The sequence below is a fragment of the Erythranthe guttata genome, chromosome 9, assembly GCF_056151865.1.
Source record: "Erythranthe guttata isolate IM_541 chromosome 9, IM_541, whole genome shotgun sequence".
Lineage (NCBI taxonomy): Eukaryota > Viridiplantae > Streptophyta > Magnoliopsida > Lamiales > Phrymaceae > Erythranthe > Erythranthe guttata.
The window spans coordinates 2,559,574-2,585,573 of NC_142541.1; the positions used below are offsets into that span (position 1 = coordinate 2,559,574).

A 26,000-nucleotide genomic window follows, 5' to 3' on the forward strand; every position below is an offset into this window, starting at 1 on the left:
TAGTGTCAAAATCAATAATGTTTTTTAGTTCGATGAAATTCGCCCAAAATTGGCGCCAACATTCAAGTCAGCTATAGCTGACGTTTGAAAAAGTAAATAAACCATTGTAGACACTACTGTAATAATAATGAAGTCAAATTGCAATATCAATGAAATTAGTATAATTCCCTCAAAAATAAATTACTATAATTTAATTCAATTTGATAATGATTTTGCCAACTGCCTCTTTTCATATGAAAAGAGCAAGGAAGAAACATGCATATATACCACTGTCACTATATGGACTCTTGCTTTATCCATATGATGATGGGTTCTTGCAGTAAACCGATTCTTCTCGACAATACGAGTCGGATATTGAATATAACATCCATATATACCGTGTCAAGTAATACCTCTTCAATCCCATTTTCCTCCAGCTCGTCTCTATGGAGTAACCACTGCCGTGCAATCAGTGGTTTGAACCATTATAATTCGACGTCACCAAACAGGTGATTAGGTTTCAAGATTTATAATCAAGTTCAAAGTTATTATGCAGTGGGAAATAAAATAAAAAGTACGAGTACCTTGACATCTAGCTTCATGTGCATGGATTAGCCATCTTTTTGTATGTGGTTCTGATTTCTGAGTCGAACCATGACATATTCCTTGCAGCAGCACAGCTCTGAAATATATTCATATAAATAAATATTGTGATCATTTATCGATTCGTCACCGATTGTCAAACCATGTAAATAATTTAGGAAACGACAATTTTTTTTTCGAGATTTGCTATCGAAATGTGCTTCTATTTTTCAGAAATTACAAAAATGGCCCAACAAGCTGCCCTCATTGACAGCTAAGCAGTTGCATCTGAACGAGTATCATTACCCAAAAAAACAAAACGAAATTTTAGAAAAGAACTCACCATTGGGTCCTTGTATGTGGCTTCTAGCAAACACACGCCGTACCCTGATCTTTGTCAAAAAACAAAAATCTAAGGAAAGTTGAATTAAGCAGAAAACAATAGACATATAACCACATTACCCAACTACGAGTTTTAGATGCTAACTGGGAAAACGAAATATTAAAACACCAAGATTTCTAGAAATTTAATGCAACTATCTTAGTTCAGGAAAGCTATGCATGCGATTGTGAACGTAAATCATTTATGCAACTAACACACATAGCTTTCTGAAGTTTCAAATAAAACAAGGAATCATAATAAAATACAAGGACTAAAAAGGATTGAGGCCTTCAGCTGGGATATGCTCAAAGCTCTTTTATCGGGCAAATGGTTATCCAAAACTTCTCAAATCTATCTAAGAAAAGAACCAGTAACAGAAATATACAGAAGAAATCAAAAGTTACTGTCAGTGAGAAGCCCCTGATGAAGAAATCGAAAGAACAATGGATTACATTGTGATCGCCTTTTAGTAAAATGAAAAGCGACAGTTCTCAACAAGAAGAAATCAACTTATAAGAATAGACAAATGACTAAGCCAGTACACCAAACCGTGAAGCCATCGAGTCAAATGTGTAAGATATGACAATTAAATGAGCACAAATATTAAAATTAAGAATATCGGTTATCATCACAAAAATTGAGGAAAATGTGATATATAATGGCACATGAAGAAACACATCAATACACCTCCGCATCAAGGAAATAAATCTCATCAATTGCCTTCTGAGCAGGCTCTCGTAAATAGGAAAGGGAGGTGGCTAACTTTTGTCCAACAATTGTAGAAAATCCAAACAGCCTAACCCTCAAATCATTCAAAATCCAAACTAATGTTACATTAGCTTCATTAAACTTCGTGACGGAATCTTTCCGCACCCTATTACTTTGTGTGGTGGCACGCATGTTTTAATTAACGGGACCGAGTGATAAGTTGCACAAAACTGAGCAAAATCCTCTACACGCAGATTCGTAAACGAGCATCCCAAGTAATTCATAAAAGTAAGCAAATCATATAGACGAACTTAAATCTTAATAACAAAATATAAGAACTCTGTATGTTGAAATGGGTGGTAAAAGAAGTGAATGGATTTTGCAAAGCGCTGAACAGTGAACAACTATTTATTCCACAAGTTTATGCACATATATATCTATATATACAAATGCTCACGTTATTTCACCAAACCACCTATTTGCAACACACATAGTACACATGCAAAGTGGGACTAACTCCACGTATTTGCAACATAATTCACGTTGAGATCCAGAAACCTACACTATTATGCCTTGTACATGATATTTATTCCCAAAACAAAGGTGCTGAGTACGTGTTATTTTTCCTTGTATTATTGAATGGCGAAGAGAGATTGTTGCCTAGCCAGCCTGTGGCGATCACGGAGAGAGATTTATCAAACAACCCGAAGATCCTAAGCACAAATCTGCAGAAGCCCTGACATGTCAGACCAATACCTGAAGACTTTGACCTTTAGATTGCACAAAAGATCCAAAAATGAAAAGGATATATTAGCAAGACACGATTCTCCTTAGTTAAGACTTAACATGGACGATTTCTTTGTACTTCTTCAGACAAATGAAAAGGATAGGACTTCCAGAACTAATTGTCTGTTGACTTAAGCCAGTGGAAAGTAACCAAATTGCAGAATCAAAGGGAGAAAAAACAGGAAAGCTTGCTAAGTGTAATTACATTATTTTGTGTTATTTTCTACATCTTATATCATTGACGACAAATATATACAAATCGTTCCATCTCAAGAAATCATCCCCTTGGCAACTTTCTTGATTGTTCTCTCTATATGCTTATATACAAATCAGTTATTTACAGGATATAAAAATAGATGCTGATTTTCATCATAAGTGAGTAAATATATTTGGGCCACTTAAATAATGACCATTGAAGGAAAACCAATATGGTCCTCCATCATATGCATATCTTTCCTTTGGACATCTATCACCAAAAAATGTTTATCAAAGTGTTCAGAAACCAAGAGCTAACAGAAGTTCAGTTGAATGAAACTTCTAGAAGCACGTAATGAACGGAGTAGTAGTTCAGAACCACTGACCTTTTTAAGTTACAGTTCAATTTTCTCCATCATCGCCGAAAGAGGTGCCTCGTTTTTCATCAGTTTTTTGAACTACGGAACAGGAAATAAACAAAGAAATTTCTTGTTAAAGTGGTTGCAAATGTTTTTATGTATAAAAACCATGGCATTAATACTGCACATGCATGTAGACTGCAGTCGAAGCACAAACCTGTGACGTCTTCAGTTCCAGTTCCTGCCATTCCAGGTCTGAATTGCTTCCTTCTACTATCCCAGTTCCAGCATACAACAGTGCACCAACACCCTTGTGATTCAAATCAAGATATTTTATTACTAAGTTATATAAGATAATAACTGTTAATAGGACAGATATTTCAACTGAAAGAAAAAAGTAATTTACATTCTACTTTACTTGAACACTGTGTTATATTAGTTTTATAGATTATAGAAGTGGGACCAAGTAGAGAACTCAGAAAATACTATCTGGTACATAGTTAAACATATTTTAGCATCCTCACCTTCCCAACGAGTGCGGACCTTATTCCCACAGCAAACTCACTCTCTGCACCTCCAAACCACCCAACAGGGCCAGCATACATTCCACGGTCAAACTTCTCTGAATAATAAAGCAGAATAATATCAAAAATACCTTCATGATTATTTAGCAAGGAAGTAAGATGGCTGAAAATTACTGAGCGTGTAAGAATGTGCATACCAATTTCTGATATTAAAATCCTCGCCTCTTCCGCAGGAAGCCCACAAACAGCAGGAGTTGGATGAAGGGAAGATAAAATCTTAAACTGGAAAAAGAAATATTATATCCAATCAGCAATTAAAAAGTAACTTTATGAACATATTGATGTATGGTATAGAAGAATGAGAAATCGTGTAGGATCCAAAGTAGTTTGAGGGTCACATAGCTACTACTCCCCAAATATGTATAATTATTTGAAGTAATAAGAGAGCAAGTGATATAAATTTGTGATGCTTTATCTTAGTGCGAAATAAATTCCTTCACTTCTGCTTTTCTTTTTTTTCATCTATTAATCATCAAAGCCCTTACCTTTTTGTAGTTTATATTTTGCTTTTGTTTATAATTATTATTGTAAAAATTCACTAGTTTTGATGGTAAAGTAACAGCTGATCAGGAAATATGGAACTCCAATAAAAGAAATACCTCATCATCTTCTTTCTCCAATGTGCCTGTAAGTTTAGCATAAAGGTGTTGAACACGAGGAAGTTTCCTTAGAACTTTGCTTGGCTCCACTACTGTGCTGGAACATACAGTCTAAATTGCAAAATAGAGGAGAAAAGAAAACAATGATGTAACTCAAAAAAGGAAAATCCAAGAGAAAGATTGAAATTGCTTCACGGTGTTGATGTACTATATGTAAGATGTCATTACGAAGAGATACAATATTGAAATCTGCTAAAGGTGTAAGCTTCACTAGCCTCAAACTTTCTTCTTATATTTTCTCTTACTACAGCAAATTCATGATGGTCTTTAGCACTGCAAATGAAGTAAATATGGTTGACAATAAGTTCAAGACACTCAAAGCACCGAGTAACAAACGTACATTTGATTCATTCTAGACTAAAAAATGGAGATTAACCTGGAAAGTAAATCATTTCCGATCTGTAAATCTAGAGACTCGGTTCTTCCTCTAGCTCGTGTTGCAGCCAAAGCCTCACTGTAAACGTTAAGTCGGTTTCGGTAGAATAATCGCTCTGGCTGTTCACAAATTGAATAATAAGCAAATCATTTACTCATAAACTGTTATGTAAAGTCATAAACTCCAGCAAAAAAAGGATGAAATAGGACTTGAATATTAAGTTCCAAAGTGATTAGAGTTTTAAATATTTAAAAGCTGAGAAGAACCTTTTAACATGAAAATACAAGCTCTAGCATATTATGTGTTTCTACTATTGATGCATGAAGTTGATGATTGTGCCACTATCACCACCTGAATTAACTCCTAAATCCAACCGTGAAGACTGACATGTGCAACTTAGCAAATGAGTATAATACTACATTTCAGTTAAATCGCATATTTCGTATAGAGCTTACTATTGATATTGTCAGAGAGACGTAAGATTGAAAGAGAAAAGGGGTTTCACTTGCTCGCAATAAATAATGAGGTAAATAACTTACAGTATTCCCAATGAATGCAGGCGATTCAGGAGGCTGAAGACAAAACTGGTAAGCGTTATCTCCTTCAACCTACAAGGATCAACAGCTAAGCGTTATGATTCACTATAATCTTCACATATCGGTCGATGAAAAGTCCATCTGAAGTAAAAAACCAACCTGTAAACTTGCCAACCACTGTAAAGGGTCAATCTCTACCATGGTTAGTAGTCTGCTGCTACGTGCAAGAACAACCTGTATTTTTAATGACCAAATGCATTCACTCAGAGATGTGTTGTTTATAATAATTGACTGCAACATATATAGCAAAAAAGGAAAAAGAAAAAGAAAACAAAAGACTACTAGAAAAAAAAAGAAAAAAAAATAGATTCACGTCCCATTTTTATCATCTAACCCTGATTTATAATCGCTACCATAACTGCACAAAGGACTGTTAGGAATTTATTTATGGGGGGTGCAGTAAGCTAGTAGTGTTATTAAGTTTCAACCTTAACAAGCGTCGAATTTTTGCTACTTATCAAGCCAAGAGCTCGGTTAACGGCAGAATCCCATGATACTTTGTTAGGAACGTGAGTCTGGTGGAGTACAGCAGCACGAGTAGTATTACCATTTAATCTCTGAACAACTGATGAAACCTGCAAACACAAATTTACAGATTGAGCCACAATAGTAAGATCAAATGTAAAGGACAAGAATAAACGTCAGACCTGCCACATTGTAGCCTCAAGTGAAGCAATTGCCTGCTCGTAGGTTCGCGACAAGCGTTTGTCCCACGCAATAGTTGCAGCAAGCATTGAACTTCCTTTAAACTCATCAAATTCAACCTGCAATTAGTGTCTTGACATATGTCATTTGTTCAAAAGCAAAAACTGCAACTAATAAAAAAATATATATTTACCTGAGGGACCATGAAATAAAAAGAACCAAAGCCCTTCCACTCAGGGGCTATATCGGATCTCGGATCGAAGCGCATTGCACCATACGCACGAATCAGTGGACACTTATTTGATAAGAACCTTCAATTAAATACACGCACAATTAAAATTAAGAAGTTACTGTGTAGTATTGCAATGTAATGCTGACAATTGTTTCATCTTTAGCTCCATTTCATCCAATTGATTGCTATATTCAACTTCCCAACAAGGTAAACTGTTTAGTACTTTGGCTCCTCGAAAGAACATGAACTCGATTTTCTCGTTTAACCAAACTCTAATTATGAGTGTTGTGAATATGTTAATATTGAGACACAATAACAGCTACAACAGTAAAATTTCTAATAAATCCCAATTCCTATACCACAACCTCTGACTAAATTAAAAAAAAAAAAAATCATCAAATTAAAACCTGCAAAACGATTAATTAAGAATCTGAAAAATACAACACATAAAAGAAGAAATTGATGGGATGGGGGAATGAATACTGTAATTACCTTTTGATGGAATGCCAATCGTCCAAAGAGAATGGATGGAGATGGCGGAAGGAGACGGCGGATCCAAGCCCGGCAACACTGAGAAGCTTTTGATGAGAATCGTGGCGGTTGGAAGAAGCGTGATCATCCCCATTGCGATTTTGAATAAGGGCGGTGTCGCCGGAATCCCTGCCGGAGAAGTAACAGCGGGGAAGAAGAGTGTCGCTCTGTGAACGCAGCCAATCTAGGGCTTCTACCTTCTCCTGTATTGGTACCTTCACAAACCCATAGCCGATCAAACTTTTAACCCTTTGGTTCCCGCCCATTTTTCAAACTCTTTTCACGAAAAATTATAAAACTAATTAAAATTGTTATAAAGAAACAGAAACAAAAATTAAAAACCGTTAACCGGTTTAGTAAATATATGATCCATTTTTAATGAAATCGATGAAAAAAAAATAACATTTGACTTAAATAATTGTCACACTTGAAGTCACCTGTTGCATGTCTTACTTCCATGTGTCTTCAAAAACTTAGTTCATTTTATTCTTTTTTTTTTATATATGTAATTAATTTCATTTTATTCAAACTCATCAGATTCATTTTATTCAGCTGTCAGATGCCCATGTTACGGTCACGTTACCTAAATTAATTAGTGCTCCTTTGAGTTAAAAATTGAATTAAATTCAATATATTTACTAATTTATATATTGTCCCCGTAAAGAAAGGGATAATATTATTGAATGAACACCTTAATTAATGCTATGCTGTTGGACTGTTAATTACAATTTAATAATAATTATTTGATACCTGACCCTGATCATCAGAATAAAAAATATTCATGAAATCAAAATCTTGTCCTCAACTATTTTCATTTTAATTTTAAATTTTGAAAAAAAACAATTAAAATAGATTAAATTATCTCATATGTATATATATACACAGGCGAACGCGCATGGTTCATGCATATATATGTGATCGTGTGTAAATTAAAGTGACCATTTACCAGATGTAGCATCTAGGAGACCGAAAAACACCGAACAAAATCCCGCCAAAATGAATTAAAATATTTCTTAAAATATATACTTAGTAATAAATAATTATAACACATTAATAATTATAAATAAATAAATAAAAAATACTATAATTCTCAGTGAGCATTTTTCTGGGCACATTTTTTTTTGGCCCTCCAATGAACACACTTTATATATATCACCAATCCCATAATCTTAAAAATTTCTTAATGTAATAAATTAAAATCAGTGTAGGATAAAGAACAAGATTGGATAATCAACAATCCTCTCTCAACCAACCACGTGGCATATATATATATATATATATATATATATATATACACACACACACACACACTCTCAAAAACATGAACATGCCCAACATGTACATATAATATATAGAAAGTTGGAATATAATCTTGGACAAGTTCAAGTCAAGAAACACTCACCTCAATACGAATAATCCCGGAATCCTCCGCCGGAGAATCGGACGACTTGAGGCGGTAGATGGCGGAGTTGAGGCTGTCGGCCGCCAGTAACGGAGTCGGAGCGGCGGGGAGAGTTCGAGTTTCGATTACACCGAGTGGGGTTCTAACTGGATAATCACCACCACCTCCACACCCATTCATTGAAGACAAGTTGAGTTCTTGAAATTTCTACAATATTAATTATATCAATGTATAATTAATTTCTAATATATATGTACTTTTTTTTTTAATTTTTTTTTTTTTTGTAGTAAATAAGCACTAGAAGACAAAAAAAAAATGTGACATGAATTAATTCTTACATGATTATTATTGGGGAATTGGACTGAATATTGTCTAGCAACTGCATTTGGTGATGAGAGAGAAAATTTCATGGGCTCATTGTTCATGAAATGAGTAATGCAATAATATTGATGCCTTGTAATAACACCTGCAGCCATGTATGTATCTATGTATGTATCTATTCTAGTGTGTGTGTGTGTTTGTGTGTGTGTGTGTGTGTGTGTGTAAATATTAGAAATTGGGTGTGTGCAATAAAACATATGAAGAAGTTTGTGTTGTATTTATATAGATAAAAGTAGTGCTACACCTTGAATTGAATATGACATTTATTAATTATTATGACTGCAATTTGAGTTTGTTTATTATAATTATTATAAAATTGAGATCGCCAGCAATAGATGTGTGTATATTTTTAATGTTTAATAATTAACAATTAGTAATTACTAATTAATTAATGCATCCATTATTCAAGTCAATAGATTTTGCAGACCAACTTGATTTTTTTTTTTATTTTTTTTTTTAGTATTTTTAATATTTTTTTAAGTATACTCCATCATAAATGAGTTTATTATTATTGGAATAATGGAACATCGTGGATCACAAAATATGGAGAATCTTTGAGATGTGATTATTTTTCAAGAGAGCATCGTGTTACACGATGTTCTAGAATATGAAAATTTATTTACGAAAATATTGCGTGTTTCGTTTTTTTATTTTAAACCGATCCGACTTCTAAATTTGAAGTGTTTTTTTTTTTTTCTCGAAATTCTTAAAACAACAATGATATTGAATATATTTTTGTTGTTGGATTGTGAGAAAGCAACACAAGGAGTCATAAAAATTCACAAAATAAATAGTAATTGAATCATTCTTTATTAAAAGTTGTAATAGTTATGAATATACTAAATCCAATCATATTAAACAAGCCCCTCGAGCTTGGTACACGGCACTAAAAAATGCATTACTTGAGGTTGGTTCTCAAAATTCGAGAACTATTCTTCCTTATTAATTTATTTATTTTTTTTAAAAAAAAATACAATAAATTTTATTTCTTGGTATATGTTGATAATCTTGCGATCTGGTCGAAAAAAAATGGCTTCAACTATTAAGTAACCGTAGTAACTACAAAATCGAGATATTTTTTTTTTCTCTCTCTTAGAGTTATTGCAACACCATGAGTAACGCCAAATTTATCTCCAGTACTTTTTTAATTCCAAAGGAAAATGTAAACAATGGAAAATAAAATTAAATCATTGTGAATCAACAGTCAACAAATTGTTTCAATTCATGCATAAGCCTTTAAATAAGTTTGTTATAAATAAAAATTTACATTTAAAAATAGGATACAGTACAAAAAGGAAAAAATAAATGAAAATGAACTTTTTTAAGATTATTATTATTACATAAAGATATTTTTTTAAAGTTTGCATCCCTAGTTAATATTCAATTTAATTGCACAAAACTCGGAGTCCAAGTAACACCAATCTCCATGTATTCAAAGTTTACAAGTTGGATTGACATTTTGACAATGTATTACAATTTTATTTTTATTTTTATTTCTTGCTTGAAAGTATTTAGGAAATCAATTTTCATTTTACTTTAAAAGACGAGGAATATTGGGAAAATAATTTGAAAAAAAAAAAACACAAACCCACACTTTCGTATCTTCATGATTTTAAGTAAAAAAATGAGTTTAAACTTTTTCAGACCTCGATCGGACTAGCCGGCCTGAATCATTGCCTTGTCCGATTGAGTTTGACTGGTTGAGCAGTAATACCGTAATCTCAGTAAAAATAGGTTTTTCTTTTTGCCCAAAATGGTGTTAAACAAATAATATGGCCAAAATAACGTATTTTTGCTGCTTAGCTGAAAAGAAAAAAAAATTCATAAGATTTTTTTCTAAGATATGTTATAATTTATTATAATTTCTATAATATTTGAAATGATTCAGCGTGATATGTGTGTGTTAGATATGTTACGTATGTAAAACAAAAATAATTTTGATTTACATCTTAGTTGGAAATGTGTAACGAATTAATTTGTGAAAAAAAATATGTTTTATTTACTATAAAAATTATGTATAAATAATTATAAAATAAAAAATAAAAAATAAAAAACCTAACTGGATCCTAGTTGACCAGTCAATAATCCAATATCTTATCCAGGTCAATATCCGATTCGGTTTTCGAAACATTGTTTTATAATCATCCCATCATTTTACAAAAGTATATTTCGTTTAATAAAATAATTATTATATTGCGTAGTAGTTCCTACGAATATTAGTACCCAAGTCAACTCATAAATTATATAAACTATCAATGATGTTTCAACTTTCAAATATATATATATATATATATATATATATATATATATATATATATATATATATATATATATATATATATATATATATATATATATATATATATATATATATAATTTGATTATTTCGATTACAAAAAGTATGCTTATTGGGTGAAGAAAATATTTCAAAACTAATTATTATTTTTTTAATTAAATCAATTTTGTTTCAATAATATTGGTTATCAAAAAATGAGACATTCCTACAAGTATTAAGAATGCAATAGAGCAAGATAAATTACAATTGTACTTTTTTTATATTACATTCCATGTACTACTCACTCATGCAGCATGATTTAGCATTAATAAATTAATTCTTAATTCCTAAAAAAGAAAAAGAAAAGAATATATAATATATACATATGTATTAAATATTCGATAACTGTACTGAAAACGCCTAATTTTCTTAATCGATGTGCATTAGCCTTAAACAATACTTAAAAAGGAAACGGAAGGCATACGAAGCTGTCTAACTAAGCGAATCGGCAAGAATCGAACCAGTCTCGTTGACCAAACATACCAAAATAAAAACTATTGCTAGAGCTTACGTAGAGATATAGGGACAAAAATTGCCTTAATTAATCACATCAACTTGAGATTTTCTGTTATGAAAAGGAAAGAATCATGTCATATATTATTATTATTATTATTATTATTATTATTATTATTTTATTATTTATATTTATTATTATTAGCAACATAGCATTATAAGTAAGTAGGTAGGCCGAATTTGGTAGAGGCCATAGGACACTTAAAATAAACATTGCAATTCAACAATTAAAGAACTTACCAAATTGAACATAAATGTCATGAAGCATGGTAAGCATTTATGAATTATTGTCTTCTTCTCAAAATTATATAAAAAATCAATTGGAGACGATTTAATTGAAAAAAAACAAAAATTAGAACCTAAGAATCGAAAACATAATTACTCTTTTAAATTCGTTCATTTTCTGTAACTTTAACGATATTATTTTATCCGAATTCAACATTATTATTCATCTACAATGTTATTAAATTGTCGGATTCGGAATATAATGCCATGGAAGTGATCTTATAAACATTTGAAATCTGGAATAAAAATATTGGATTTTTCGTCATTCGTTTTTTGCGCGCGAATTAACCATCTGCGGACATCCATAATTGTGTCTGATTCACGCGTAGTTGATGTGTTTGTGCGCCTAACTCGGGCGGTGAAAAGCCAGCAACGGCATATGGTTCGACGCATCATGCTATTATCCGCGCTTGAACCAGACACATCTCGCATGCTTTTACATATATTTTTAAGATCAATTTTTATCTTTTAAATTTGTTTTTCATTCTATGGATCAGAATATCTCAAGACAATTCTACAAGTCGAGATTGTACTAAATGTTTTTTTCTCTCTTTCTTTTTTTTTTTGGAATAAAAACTTTAGTAGTGCAAATGAATTTGAACGGAAGGCGAAGCCTATTGCTCGAATATACCGTCTTTTGCTCTGAATTTTATACCAAATTGCTCTGAATTTATGTGCGGGTTATAAACCCGCAGGTTCTAGTAAAATCAGTCCTCGTCCCGTCAACCAACGGTTCTTGATTTTAAGAAACCAAACTTGTGGATTTTCGACGGGTTTAGGTTAGACGGGTCCATGGCGGGTTTATAGTAGGACCCAACCTTAGCTTCACGGGTCGAAACCCGTCATAATTTAAATATGTTATTTTTTTTAATAATTTATAGTTTTAAGCAAAATTATTTAAAAATTGAAATGAATGACTTTACGTAAAATCTAAATTTAAACCTATGTGAATAACATCAATAATAAATATCAAGGGCAAATCAAAATAATATATTTTAATCATAAATCCATTAAAAAAATTAACTAAAACCAAAGCTTTATAAGACAAAATTTAAAATAAAATAGGTAACTATATATTAAACGAGACGATGTCGTCGTTATAGATATAAGTTTTGATATGTAGGAGATGTTTTATTCATGTATTATATATTATTAATTTATTATACTACATAATATAAAGAAACAACGTTGTTTTGTATGGCTGGACGGGACGGGTTTCACGGGTATTAAAAATATTTAAACCCGTCTTAGACCCAAACCCGCGGATCCTCTCTACTTAAGGACCCTATCCTATTGATGGATCCATCCGTCCAGTTCTAGCGGAACGGTTTTTACCGATTTAACGGGTTCAACGAGTTGATGGGTCCGACTTGCTTACCCCTAATACAAACTACTCACTTATCCGTCTCTCCCTACCAGTTTCATGCCGCCGACCACCTGATTTCTGCCAACAACATCACCGGTAAATATTATTATCATGGTTTTAGTTCTCATTTTCAGTCTAATTATTCCGGTCCAAATTCTCCAATCAATCTGACTATTTCTTTGTATGGGCTGTCCATTTTCAGTTTAAACTATCCAATTAAGTAATCTATTTTCTAGCTAAGCGCTCCAGTTAAGGTGTATATTTTCAATCTGAAATGATTTACGCGGCAGCAAAATTACGAATGTCGTTCATAATAGTTTTCTCTTTCTCTCTCTAAAAATCCTCAAATCCACGCAAAACCCAAAATCCCCAAAAGCCCCAAAATTCACAAAAATCCTCAACCTTTCTCACAAATCCTCCCAGATCTGAAAATCTCGTCAATTTGAAACGTAATTAATCATCTAAAGTAGTTATATATATTGAATTTGTGGTTAATCATATGAAAATCCCATGAAAATCACGATTTCGAGCTGTTTTTAGTGTTGGGTTTTCGAATTTTCCACGCCCAAAATGGGCGTGGGAAAGAAGTTTCCACGTCTGGTTCAGGCGTGGAAACTGCTTTCCCACGTCCATTTTGGGCGTGGAAAATTACTTCGGGCGTCCGGTCCAGACGCCGGTTCTGGACCGGTCGTCCGGTTCATTTTTTTTTTTGCCCAGTATAACTGAATTGAATGAGTATAATTAAATAAGTCTAAGTTTACAAACTTTCTGCAGCCTAGTTGGTCAAGCGTTTTATCTAGTACACAATAGTGTTAGAAATTATATCGTACATGTATACGAATTCCCAAGAACCAACATGCTTGAATCAACGAGAATTAAACATAAACATAAACACGAAAGCGTACCTTACATCATGGAATCGAATCTCCGGATCTCCACTGGATTTGGGACAGGTCTTCCAAAGAATCCGCAGTTCCTTAATTATCTCTCTAACGATGGATTTTAGAAGAGACGGATCTCCGGATCTCCACTGGATTTGGGACAAGTCTTCCAAAGAATCCGCAGTTCCTTGATTATCTCTCTAACGATGGATTTTAGAAGAGACGGAATGGTTACGTTTCTTTGGGGACCACGACCCTTTATATAACTGTAGAGTCCAGTTATCTTACAACTGTGATTCTGCCCCATCAATAAATCACAATTAAACCCTAATTGTCTCTACACATTAGGCCCATAATTATAGTCTAATACCCATAAGTCCAACCCAATAATCTTTATTAGTTTGGACTTTCTTTTAGATAGCCATACACATTTACGTCACATATGTGAGCACACATAATTATTGAAATAATTCCAACAAATAGACCCGTCTTCGAGTCATGGTAGCAGCGCGTATTTCATTATTTTTTGCCCAGTATAATACAATAGATAATTATAGTTAAATAAGAATTTATCACTAAAATGACTGTAGCCTACCTGATTAATCATGTTAGAACTTCAACAGAAGGAGCTCGTGTTTGAATGCTTATAGTAGCACAAATATATGATTTTTTTTTTTTATTTAAACTCATTCAGCACGCGCGCCCAAACCGGGCGCGGATAGCTGTGTTGGGCGCCCAAACCGGGCGCCGGAAGTGCTTTTCCGCGCCCAAACCGGGCGTGAATCGATCTTTTTTGCGCCTAGTTTGGTCGTGAGTCGCGTTTTCGCGATTTAAAGAACAAAAACGAACAAAATTTACCTCATTGGGTTCCGTTTCTCGATCCTCATTCGATACATTCATTTTTCTTTGCAAATTGCTACAATAACATGGGTTTTGAAACGATTTCTAATATAAAAGCTAAAATTGTAGAGAGAGAAAGAAAGATAGATAGTGGATTTTTTAAAACGACATTCGTAATTTTGCTATCGCGAATAGCACCTCCCATTTTCAATTTAAGCTGTCTATTTTCAATCTAGGTTGTCCAAGTGAGCTACCCCGATGGACTTTTAACAAATTCAAAATATCCGAACGAACTGTGAGCCGTACAAATTATTTTTAAGAAAGTTTTAACCTTTTCCTAAATTAAGAGTGTTATTAGAAAGATATATTTCATACCAAATTTGAACAATTCTAATACTAAATCTACAACATAAACCGAACATTTAACTAACTATAAATAGATTAGTCAACAGAGAGCTAATCTAAACATAAAATAATCTCATAAAACAACCCAACAGCAAAAATAAAAGGTAATAAAACATTGCTTCAAAAAAATGGTGTACACACGATTTCATTACATATACATAATTTCTCAGACGTCAGAATATTAAGAGAGAAAAATGTCAAAATCTATGTTACACTCGATAAAATAAACACCGAAAGAAAAATTGGAATTCTGTCGTCCTATAACATATGCGAGTTTATTCAAGAGACGGAATGTGGGTGTTACAAAATTCGAACAACGGTCACTTTTCGACTACAGCCACATTCTCATTTGTTATTATAACAACATTGTATTACATTTACAACAACAAAGCAAAACAATTGCAAGAGCCAAAATAATTAGATAAAAAATGGGCACAAAAAAGAAAGAAAAAAAAAAGACGGAACAAAAGAATGTTAATCCTCATCCAAACCAAGCCCGCCAATTCGATGTTTTCTCTTGTCGAAAACAGCACGGAACGACTCATGCTCAGCGCGTAATTGATCTTGAAATATATTTCGCCGTCTGAGTTCTCCACTTCTTCGGTTGAGTTTCTCTTCTTCAGGTAGGGGGTTCGATTTCTGCAATCATTGTAAAACAACAGATTAGACATATGATTCGATTTCTGCAAGTTAAATTGTTCTTGAAAGGACTTTTTAGCATCTCACCAAGTTGTATCCAAAACCAGGACCAATGACTAGAGATACATTTGCTGTTTTCGCAGGCCCGATTGAAAAACCAACTCTCCCAATCTGAAAAAAGAAAAACATAATCCACAAATACCAACTTAAAAAAAAAGGCAGAAGATATAGTCAGAAACGCAATTAGAGTAATCTCAAATTTCTAAATCAGTATGAATTGAGATATGACGTCAAAGTAGATAACATGTTCTTGAACGTACAAAATATTCAATTTCTCCAGTAACAATAGACTCTCAACTCTTTGCGTAATCACATAGAAATTCATTATACTTTCAGATCCATCTTATATAGTCCATTGTAATCCTAACCTCAAATTCAAATCTTTTCAATTGAAATGCAATATCGGAAGTACCTTTTGGAACTTCAGTTATGCCACTATCACATGATAACAATAACTTCACAAAAGTATATAATAGAATAGTCCACATGCGCCGTAATCAAGTGAGATAACAACACTAACACACATGTTTTACATGCTTTCGATAATTTATATGATATATAAATGATATTATATTTCCATTCTTGGAAGCAAATAATTCTCTGTATTATACTGATACAGTGGTACTTCGGAAAATGTTAAAGTGATATACTCAACTGAACGGGAAGAAAATAGATAATAACATACCTGATCAGCCCAACGCACAGATTTACCTTTCTTGCCGTATGATTTAATTAAACTAGAGAAGGCAATTGATTTTCCCTTCGTTTCTTTAGACTTGTGGACATCATCCTCGTCCAAATCATTTGACCACTTGCTCTTCCCCAGTTCCTTCACCATCTCCACTGGATGCTCTTCTTCAGCATCCCCTTTCTCTTCATTTGTCGACGGACCTGGAATTTTCGTAACAAGTGAACCTTAATAAAACAGAATTATTAAGTCCTAACCATTTAAAGTCAAGAATTACAGAGAAAAGCAGTGCCAGTGCCTGCTAATGCATATATTTAAGTAATTCTTGTCGGTAGGTAAGATGACGTATTTGTCAACATAGAGCTTATATTTGGCCAGTGCAATCCAGATGCGACAAAAATTGCACTGTTAAATAATTGTATATCAACACAAAATTTTACATATATCATGTGCAAGGAGGAAGATATGGCTTTTCATCTGAAAAGAGCAAAGGGAAACTGAAAAACATACCACTGTCACTGGCAGTATAACCTTCAAAAGGTCTTGAAAACTTTTCGATAGTTGTATCTTCAGAACGAGAGGGATCACTAATACAATTGGTATCTTCTGTATCCATGTCGACCTGCAGGATTAATCACTAAATGATCATGTTGTTCACTCTAATGCAGCAAAATATGCCAAGATTTCAAACCTCGAGAGACTATATCAATAACACAAGGGCAACATATCAATTAGATATGTACTCATAGGACTTTGGAAACAGAGAAATAATGATTGCATTAATCTTGAATTAAATTCTCAAGTTTCTCCCACTCTTCCTTATCCTTAATGGATTCTTGTAGTTAACCAATTATTCCTGATAATATAAGTAAAATAAGGAATATAACAACGTCCATGTACCAAGTCAAATTACCTCTTGAATCCCATTTTCCTCCAACTGATCTCCATGGAGTAATGACTGCCATCATAATTAAGTGTATGAATGTTAGAAGTCAGTATTGACGTCAGGAAATCGGTAATCAATTTTTAAGAATTATCAAGCTAAAATATATTAAGCAGTGAAAAGAGAGAGAACTAAAATATGAGTACCTTGGCATCTAGCTTCATATAAAGGGACGGGGCTTCCTCCCATCGATTAGCCATCTTGTGTATGTCATTCTGAGTGAAACCATGAACATTCCTTGCAGCGCAGCCCTGAAATCCACAAGGAAGAAGAATATCGTAAGGAACATTCCACATTGAAAATATTTTCGCTGTTAAGAAAGGGTGGATGGATACAACTTATAACCAAAACAGATATACACACTCAAATAAACGACGACTTATTGAAACTTATCTAGGATATGATACATGATCTTCTGCAACTCCACTTCATCGTTGTTTATCTTCGAAGTTAAACCACCGGTATAACATCTCATTTTAGATTAAACCTTTCTTCTTTAAGTTTTTCACCACTTATATTTTAATTCATCAATTACCCTCATTGACAGCTACGTGATCTAGTTTGTATCTGAAAGAGTATCATTGCCAATCTAGAAAGAAACTCACCGCTGGGTCCTTGTATGTGGCTTCTAGTAAATAAACTTCATACCCCGACCTCTGCAAAAAAAAAAAACAAGGGATAAGTGAATTAAGCATGAAACAGGAGACGGAACCAAATACCCAACTATGACTTTAGATGTTAACTGGGAAACAAAATATTAAACATCAAGAATTTTAGAAACTCAAAGCAACTATCTTAGTTCAGAAAGGCTTTGAATGTAATTGTAAACATACATCATATTTACGTCAGGCTGGACGGAGCTAGATAACGACTACAATAAATATGCCTAACTCTCCAAAATTTCATATAAAACACGGAATCATAATAAAACACAAGGAGAAGAGGAAAGGGGCTTTCAACTGGCATATGCTCCAGGTCTTATAGGGCATAGCTTTGGAAAACTCTCAAATATATCCATGAAAAGTAACACAGCGTAAATCTAAAAATTGCATTAAAAGTTACTATCAACGAGAAGCGTATGATGACGTAACAGCAATGGATTACATTGTGATAGCCTTTTACTAGAAATAGAAAGTGATAGTTCTCAACAACAAGAAATCAGCTTATAAGCATAGACAAATGACTAAGCCAATATACCAAATGATGAAGCCATCCAGTCAACTGTGTAAGATATGACAATCAAATGATCACAAGTAATCATATTAAGAATCTCAGTTTTATCAATCACAAATTGAGGGCAACATGATATAACGGCACATAAAGAAACAGAACAGTACACCTCATCATCAAGGAAATAAATATCATCACACAGCCTAAATCTCCTAAAAAAGAGAACAGTTGGCTAACTTTTGTGCAATAATCAATTGAAGAAAAATCTGAAATTCATCCCTCAGTCTAAATCTCAAATCTTTCAAAACTAATGTAAATTTGTTTCAGAAAACTGACAGAATGTTTATGCACGTTATTGCTGTGTGTGATGGCACACATGACACATGTTTTTTTTTTAATTTATGAAACCAAGTTACAAGATACACATTAACGATCCGTAAAATCTTCCATCTGAAATTAGAAAAAAGTAAAGTCATAGAAATTGACCATGAAAATGTTAAATACAGAATCTATAAGAGAATGGATTTTGAAAGGTTCATTAAATTTCAAAAAATATAATCAGAAAGCAATTAGAAAACCGTGAAGCATTAAACACCTCAAACAAAATAATTATAATGGTATGATGGACCAAATTCACTGTTTACTTCTATCATACGTATGATACGCTATTTTGATTTGGCTTTGTATGTAAAAATGCTGCAAACAGGTAAAACAACCCACCTCTTCTGCAGTCTGAAAATCTACAAGTAAGACAAAAAACCAAAGACCTCTAAAGCATCTCGAAAAGAGAACACGTTACAAACCAATTGGCCGCCTTAAAGAGAGAATTGAGGGTATACCTTTGCAATTGCCCAAAACTGAGCAAAATCCTCTACCCGCAGATTGCGGTCATCCACTAAGACGAGGAACAAATACCAGCAAGAAATGGGTCAATTTCCAAATAAACTGCATCTGTAGTTAGTTAAACTGAAGGCAGTGCAAATGCACCGCACCACTTAATTTATAATGATACTACATCTTGTGACTACATCTCTGTGTAATTTAGACTCTATATTTATTAGAGAATTAGCCTTTTAGACCATCTAAGAAGATTCGAAAATAATTTCCAAGAGAAATGACACTAGCTTGTGCATAGGCGTACAAGCTAATCTGGCATATGCCACCATGTCAGAGCTACAACTAGCAACATAAGAAATGTCAAGATGACTTCTGTGAATAAAGAAGCTTGAATAACAGTTCGTTAGAAATAGCCTAAACAAAAGCACATAATTGCATCTCAAGGAAATTGATGACACCAATAATTTCATTAGCCAAACAATGTTTTGGAAGTGACAGTCAGGCTTTCAAAAGACAAAAACAATAAAATTGATATTTCAAATTTTAACCGTGTTTCCTCCATAGAAGAATCATACCAATTACAAAGGGGAAGGCCCCTTCATCAAGGGTCTTTTTAAATGCCTTCAACATGCTTGACCGGTAAGCCTGAAAGATAAAAATCATATCAGTGTAGAACCAATAAACATAAATGAATACTGAAATAAAGGAAGAAAAATGAACCGATAAAAATCATATATTTCGAAAACATAAGAAAACAAATCCTGATCGTTATTATGAATAGTATACAGATATATATGCGCACGCACACACAGTAGTATACATTAATCCATATATATCTTACACAATTATCAATAAATATAAATTTACGTCATTTGACTATTATTCTATTAAAACTAATAAATAATTAAATAAAATAATGATGTGACACAACGAACCAAAGAAGACAAGATATCTACCGTTAGGATTCTCCCTCTGAACCATTCTGAAACATACCATCACAATCCCCATATATTTGCACACAATATATATTCCCGACCTTACCATTAATTTCCGTGAAAATATTGGAACTAAAACAGAACCACTCCCCGCAAGAAAGTATTTTACTAAGATATATCATTCTTAGAAACGTTGCTTTTAGTACTGAAGGGAAAAAAAAGTCATCTTCCTCACCCTTAAATAGAAAGCTATCTAATTATGCACCGGGGATATCATAAACTAAGATATGCAACAGAGAAATGGTTTTAGTCACCTCTTCCATCTCAGGTTCGTAACAGTACTCCATGACCTTCTTCATAAGAGGTTTTTTCCCTCTAACTGAACCAGAAGATCTTGAACTCTCACTCTCCTCAACCTGTAAATTAGTAAAGACAGTGTTTACATTTGATTCATGCAAATCTTTCCCAATTGAATGAGGGAAGTCATAACAAATACAAAAGGAAATAAAACATCTTCTCACCTCAGTCATGAAATATTCATCCATAGAATGAATACGTGGAGCAGTGCCACCATTTTCAATCTCAATGTCGCGCAAAATTTTTGCCAAGTAGCTCTTACCACTCCCTGAAAGAGCAAGGCGATGTTCCACGTAAATAATCAACGTAATAAGTGTCTTAAGAATTAAACATCTGTTATAACACCTTAAATCTTCATTCTTGCATTAAAGAGTTCAAATATTATTTGGACAGTATACATAAACCAACTTTACATAAACAGGGTAATCACACTAACAGGAAGCAAGCATATATGACTCAGTGTCGTGGAACTGGGAACAGGATTCATAATTTTCCCATTCATTAAGTTATTCATGAAGGGACAAAGTTATCCCTTTTGCATAATGAATTTAAATATCTCTCAGTACTGAACAATACTACGTCTGCCTCATCAAATAAATCTGCCAAGAAGTCTGTCTGAGATGTATTACTTAGGCACCAACTCCTATAGTGCATACTTAAGCAAAATTAACTAAAACTGATACTTGTTAACCTGAGATATTAACCTCAGGCAGACACCATCCTCCATTCTTTTACCAGATATAACACATTGAGAGTCTGACAATGCACTTTCCAAATTTTCTGATGACATTGTCACAGCTCATATATATATGAGACCACCGTGATGATATCATCATGAACTTTAAACCTGTCTATCCTAAATGGCCAATTAAATTTCAAAAGAAAGTAAAACTTCAGCACATGGAAAAATGAATAAATCAAATATTTCAGAATGTTCTAAGGTTATTTTTCATGCATACTCAAGAACCAGGTGTACTGAATAGGATAGAGAAAGACGGAGATTTCTGGCCAACAAAGAGATGTTGCTGAGTGATGAGATAATAAATTAATAATACATAAAATTCGATGATTCAGTATTTTATCGAATAATAACAACCTGGAAGTCCTCTCAGAACTACGACAATATGATCTGGGCGGTTAGCACGATGTGGATGCTTTAAGATGTGAGAGGCATCAATAACTTTTGGCTTATCGAATGAGAGATGCCTAGGAGGCAACTCTTCACTTACTCCATTAAATGTTTTGGATGAAGCCATCTTTACGGCTTGAGTTTCCTGAAAATCAAATTATCAGAATCCTTAAGAAATTCGAAGTACTCTCCAAATAAAAAAGGTAATCATGTTAAATGCAGTGTAGGAATAACTGATTTAATACTTGAAGCCAAGAAAATGCAGACAATCGGAATGACATATTTGCAGCTACTAACTCAAGAAAGTAAAAATACATATCACATTCCACAACATCAAACTTCCCACTCCTATCTGTTAAATTAGACATAAGGGAATCACTCCAGTTTATTACATGACCAGAAAAGACAAACATTTTCTCTCAAAAATCATCGAACTTCTCAAAGGGACTGTTTTTCATTTCACCTCAGTAAAATTCATATTGACGGCTGCTAAAATTGCCAGAATAAAGGTTTGAATGCTCACTCGGAAAAGCTCTACATAGTCACACACACACAGAGCAAAAGCATGCATAAGTCGCTCATTCGACATACATAATCTAAATGCGGGGTTTAATTTGATCAACATACAGCAAAAATTGTGGTCGTCGTCAGTGATTAAACTTTTGTCAAATTACTACCAAAATATGATATCGCAGCAATGGATTGTACATAATTATGGAATACAAAGAGTAGAGCAGTGAACAAAATAATACAAACTGCAAATAGATCTTGCTTGCAGCATTTGTATCTCATCAAAATAAATGACTGAACAAGTCAAAGTTCTGTCTTGGTCCAAGTTTGGATAAAAGGTGAAGTTGCTTAATTGCTTTTCAGAATGAATAGCCCTCTCTAAACCCATGTTTTTGTATCATCCGGTAATGCACACGCACACAGGATTCAAAAGGGTTCTTGAGCAAAACTCAACAAAATGACCAGGTTCAACTAGTTTGGAAAGATTAAAGTCTTGAATCAAGTCGTTTGCATAATCGAAGATATTTTTTGGAGGAGTGGAGGTGAGGTTTAATGTTTTAACGTCAAATCAACCTGGTTCGAATCATTGATTAAAATACTTCTTGTGCTTATTTGATCTTAGTTAGTTAAGAATATGCAAGCCAAAAGTGTTTCCTCTTATTTACTGTTCGTACCAAGGATGACTAGCACAACTTTAATTTATTAGTGTGCTTAGAAAAATCTTTAGCTGTCTTCACTACACAGATACATAAACACACACTTACCGTCATCCAATCAATTCTGAAATCTAGCCTATCAATAAGAATAATACTTATACATTTCAATGCAGCAACCAATTCGATACGCATAAAAAAAATATATAGCAAATAAGTAGAGCATACCTCTCGATAATAACCACTTGAATATCCATTTGCTTTACTTGTGAAGTGAGTAGGAACAGATGACATTGCTTCAGAAACCATTTTATTTGGTGACTGAAAAGAGGATGAAGAATCAACAGCAACTGGAAATAAGGAGGGAACAAAAGACTCTGCGAAACGAAATCTTGGTGGCTCCACGGGAAGTGGCGGTGGTGGGGAAGTGGGGAGTGGTGGCTGAACATTAAACCTTTGAGGATCCTGATTGGGTAAACCGTAATAGGCCGATTTTGGCTCCACTGTGTGTTTCTGTGTTGCATTATAACCCAGAATTTCGTGATTACCATGCCGTTTAAAGTTCCCATAGCCATGATTATTCTCAATTTGATTGTGAAGTGATCTCCCCAACTCCGAATTCGTGTTATTTACAGCATGCTGGTGCACAAATTGCCGCTCTCCGTAACTTTGCTCCCTGTGTGAATTAATTTCATGTGAATGATTCGACGGCAAATATCCTCCATTGGAGCTCCTACCGAAACCTAGATTCATGGCTCCATGATCGCGTATCAATTTCAATCTCCTCTCCTCTTCCGCCATCCCCGAACTCGCGTAACCCTCGTTCGCATTATTGAACCGCATTCTCTTGGCACCAACCTGACAATTGTTGTCGTAATCGAACACGGGAACCGGATTTCCATGGTTGCTGAAATTAGGGTTGCCGTTCCACAGCCGAGGCGGAATCTGACCCGGCTGCGGCGGTGGATAAGGATTAATAGTGGAAACGCCTTGGTGGTCGAGGAACGGGTCATAAGACGGCGGCGGCGGCGGTGGTTGGGGAGTGTGGAAGAGTTGATCGGGAGGTGGTGGTGGAGGTCTGAAGTATTGTGGATGAGGGGGAGGGCAGAATGGGAAGTGAGGGTTTGAGCAGACTGGACAGAAGTTACTAGTCGACGATGGCCTAGGCCGCCATGGATATTCCATGTGTTGAGCTTGAAAACTCGAAGAATCTGCAGAGGTAGTCGGGGGTTTCAAAGCGAGACGAAGAACAACAAATTTCAATCGAACGACGGGGGCGTTTAGGAAAATAATTTATTCTTACATACCTCCCCATAAAGTTATATAATTAAAGTTTGACCCCGTTTTATTTGTAATATAATGCATGTACCACTTTTTGAAATTTATTTTTAATATTTATCAAAATCGGAAATGCTATTTGCGGTCACAAAATTGCTATTCGCGGTTTATAACAGAACCCCCAAAACTTTTAAAAATATCAAAAAAAACCCCAAAACTGCAAATAGCAAAAAAAAAAAAAAAAATCGAAAATTCGAAATCAAGCTTGAAGAAGGGTTGGGCTAGACCTGACCACGGTTCGGTTCGGTTCCGGTTCCGGTTCCAAACCGCCGGTTCCGGTTCCGATGGAGGAACCGGAACCAAACCGAAAAAATCCGGTTCCTTGCGGTTCGGTTCCTAACCGGTTCCGGTTCGGTTCCAGTTCGGTTCCCGGTTAGAACCGGTAAAACCGCCGGTTCTTCATAATAATTTTTTTTATTGGACAAAATGCACTTCACCCCCTTAAAAAATCAACTTTTTGCACTTTCCCCCCTGAAAATATATAAAAGAGACTTTCCCCCTTCAAAATATAAAACTAGGAGCAGTTTGCCCCGAAAATGTATTCCGTTCAGAATTTCGCCGGATTTCAATAATGCGGCAGGGTAATTTCGTCATTTACATTTAAATGTCATTTTATATTTATTTTTTATTTTTTATTTTTTTAATTTTTATTTTCCCACTTATATTCCATTTTTTATCAACGCCTTTCTCCTCAAATCGAATTAGGGAAACCTAGAGTTTTCTTTTACCCAAAACTCAAATCCAGCAGCGACAATCTCTCCAAATTGAATCCGCCAACTTAGGGTTCTTCTTTTCAAAATCAAATCGAATCAGCGGCCATCTCTTCTTCATCGACCGGTCAAAAGATTCATTAAAGGTAATATTTTTATCCATTTCTACGCGAAACTGGATTCGCGAATCAGACTAGCTCTTCTCCATCGATTGTTGATGATTATTATTTGTCTTTATTTATTTTTCGAACATTTACTAAAGCTTTAGTGGGTAATTAGTTTGAATTATTCAATTGATAATGTTTGAATTTGTGTGTACTGTATGTTTTAGGTAGTTTGAATTATTAAATTATGGACAAAAGTTGATTCTGGGGCAATGTGCTCACTATTTTGGATTTTGAAGGGGCAGTGTCTCTTTTGTATATTTTCAGGGGGGAAAGTGCAAAAAGTTGATTTTTTAAGGGGGTGAAGTGCATTTTGTCCTTTTTTATTTTATATATATATATATATATATATATATATATATATATACTTTAAAAAACTTAAAAAAAAACACTTTTAAAAATAGTTTTTTTTTTTAAGTGGAAAGTATATTTAAAAAACTCAATGTTTTTTTAAATACGTAAATTTTTTTCTTAATACTTATTTATATATATATATATATATATATATATATATATATATATATATATATATATATATATATGCATCCAGATATATATGTAGATATATATATATATAGATATATATATATATATATATATACATACAGAGATAGATATATCATATATATATATATATATCTGTATATATATTTATATATATATATATATATATATATATATATATATATATATATATATATATATAGAGAGAGAGAGAGAGAGAGAGAGAGAGAGAGAGAGAGAGAGAGAGAGAGAGAGAGAGAGAGATATAGGAAATTAAATTTTTTTTTTTTTTAAAACCGGTTCAAACGGTTAGAACCGCGGTTCTAACCGTCGGTTCCCGG

The 26,000-nt window shown here is 33.7% G+C and overlaps 2 protein-coding genes across 8 annotated transcripts; both read right to left on the reverse strand.

The window, feature by feature from the left end:
• Positions 1–122: 122 nt before the first annotated feature.
• Positions 123–8,587, reverse strand: LOC105959796 (isochorismate synthase, chloroplastic). 4 transcript variants are annotated; one of them, XR_016033632.1, is made up of 19 exons: positions 8,355–8,587; positions 8,017–8,223; positions 6,576–6,829; positions 6,045–6,162; positions 5,854–5,970; positions 5,635–5,781; positions 5,306–5,380; positions 5,150–5,218; positions 4,611–4,729; positions 4,450–4,507; positions 4,175–4,285; positions 3,713–3,797; positions 3,516–3,613; positions 3,209–3,301; positions 3,019–3,090; positions 2,214–2,376; positions 905–948; positions 564–661; positions 123–437 (listed from the first exon to the last, which is right to left on the reverse strand). XR_016033632.1 is itself a non-coding variant. In XM_088823522.1 (16 exons), exons 1-15 carry the CDS (start codon positions 8,490–8,492, stop codon positions 3,028–3,030), a joined length of 1,752 nt encoding a protein of 583 aa, XP_088679648.1. In that variant the 5' UTR covers positions 8,493–8,587; the 3' UTR covers positions 1,999–2,376; positions 3,019–3,027. The 4 variants fall into 4 exon arrangements, 2 of the variants coding, with proteins under 2 accessions (XP_088679648.1, XP_088679649.1); XR_016033631.1 differs by having other exon boundaries at positions 123–661; XM_088823522.1 differs by lacking the exons at positions 123–437; positions 564–661; positions 905–948 and having other exon boundaries at positions 1,999–2,376.
• Positions 8,588–15,346: 6,759 nt separating this feature from the next.
• LOC105959795 (P-loop containing nucleoside triphosphate hydrolases superfamily protein) lies at positions 15,347–24,317 on the reverse strand. 4 transcript variants are annotated; one of them, XM_012983950.2, is made up of 13 exons: positions 23,172–24,317; positions 21,748–21,925; positions 20,816–20,919; positions 20,609–20,710; positions 19,935–20,004; positions 19,362–19,417; positions 17,958–18,008; positions 17,499–17,603; positions 17,323–17,367; positions 16,920–17,031; positions 16,433–16,612; positions 15,749–15,832; positions 15,347–15,661 (listed from the first exon to the last, which is right to left on the reverse strand). In XM_012983950.2, exons 1-13 carry the CDS (start codon positions 24,126–24,128, stop codon positions 15,642–15,644), a joined length of 2,064 nt encoding a protein of 687 aa, XP_012839404.2. In that variant the 5' UTR covers positions 24,129–24,317; the 3' UTR covers positions 15,347–15,641. The 4 variants fall into 4 exon arrangements, with proteins under 4 accessions (XP_012839404.2, XP_012839403.2, XP_088679653.1 ...); XM_012983949.2 differs by having other exon boundaries at positions 16,407–16,612; XM_088823527.1 differs by having other exon boundaries at positions 16,433–16,636.
• Positions 24,318–26,000: the final 1,683 nt, after the last annotated feature.

What these genes read in the sequence shown, in the direction of transcription:
- LOC105959796 (XM_088823522.1), bottom strand. Translation starts at nt 8,492, where the DNA reads ATGGCTGCAGGTGTTATTACAAGGCATCAATATTATTGCATTACTCAT. An exon ending in CCGGGATTATTCGTATTGAG is followed by an intron (nt 6,830 to 8,016) that starts GTGAGTGTTTCT and finishes GGGTTTGTGAAG; the next exon opens with GTACCAATACAGGAGAAGGT. An exon ending in ATATAAGAAGAAAGTTTGAG is followed by an intron (nt 4,286 to 4,449) that starts GCTAGTGAAGCT and finishes TTTGCAATTTAG; the next exon opens with ACTGTATGTTCCAGCACAGT.
- LOC105959795 (XM_088823526.1), bottom strand. Translation starts at nt 24,128, where the DNA reads ATGGAATATCCATGGCGGCCTAGGCCATCGTCGACTAGTAACTTCTGT. An exon ending in ATGAATATTTCATGACTGAG is followed by an intron (nt 20,711 to 20,815) that starts GTGAGAAGATGT and finishes ACTAATTTACAG; the next exon opens with GTTGAGGAGAGTGAGAGTTC. An exon ending in CTGTGCGTTGGGCTGATCAG is followed by an intron (nt 15,833 to 16,406) that starts GTATGTTATTAT and finishes TTCTTTTTTCAG; the next exon opens with ATTGGGAGAGTTGGTTTTTC.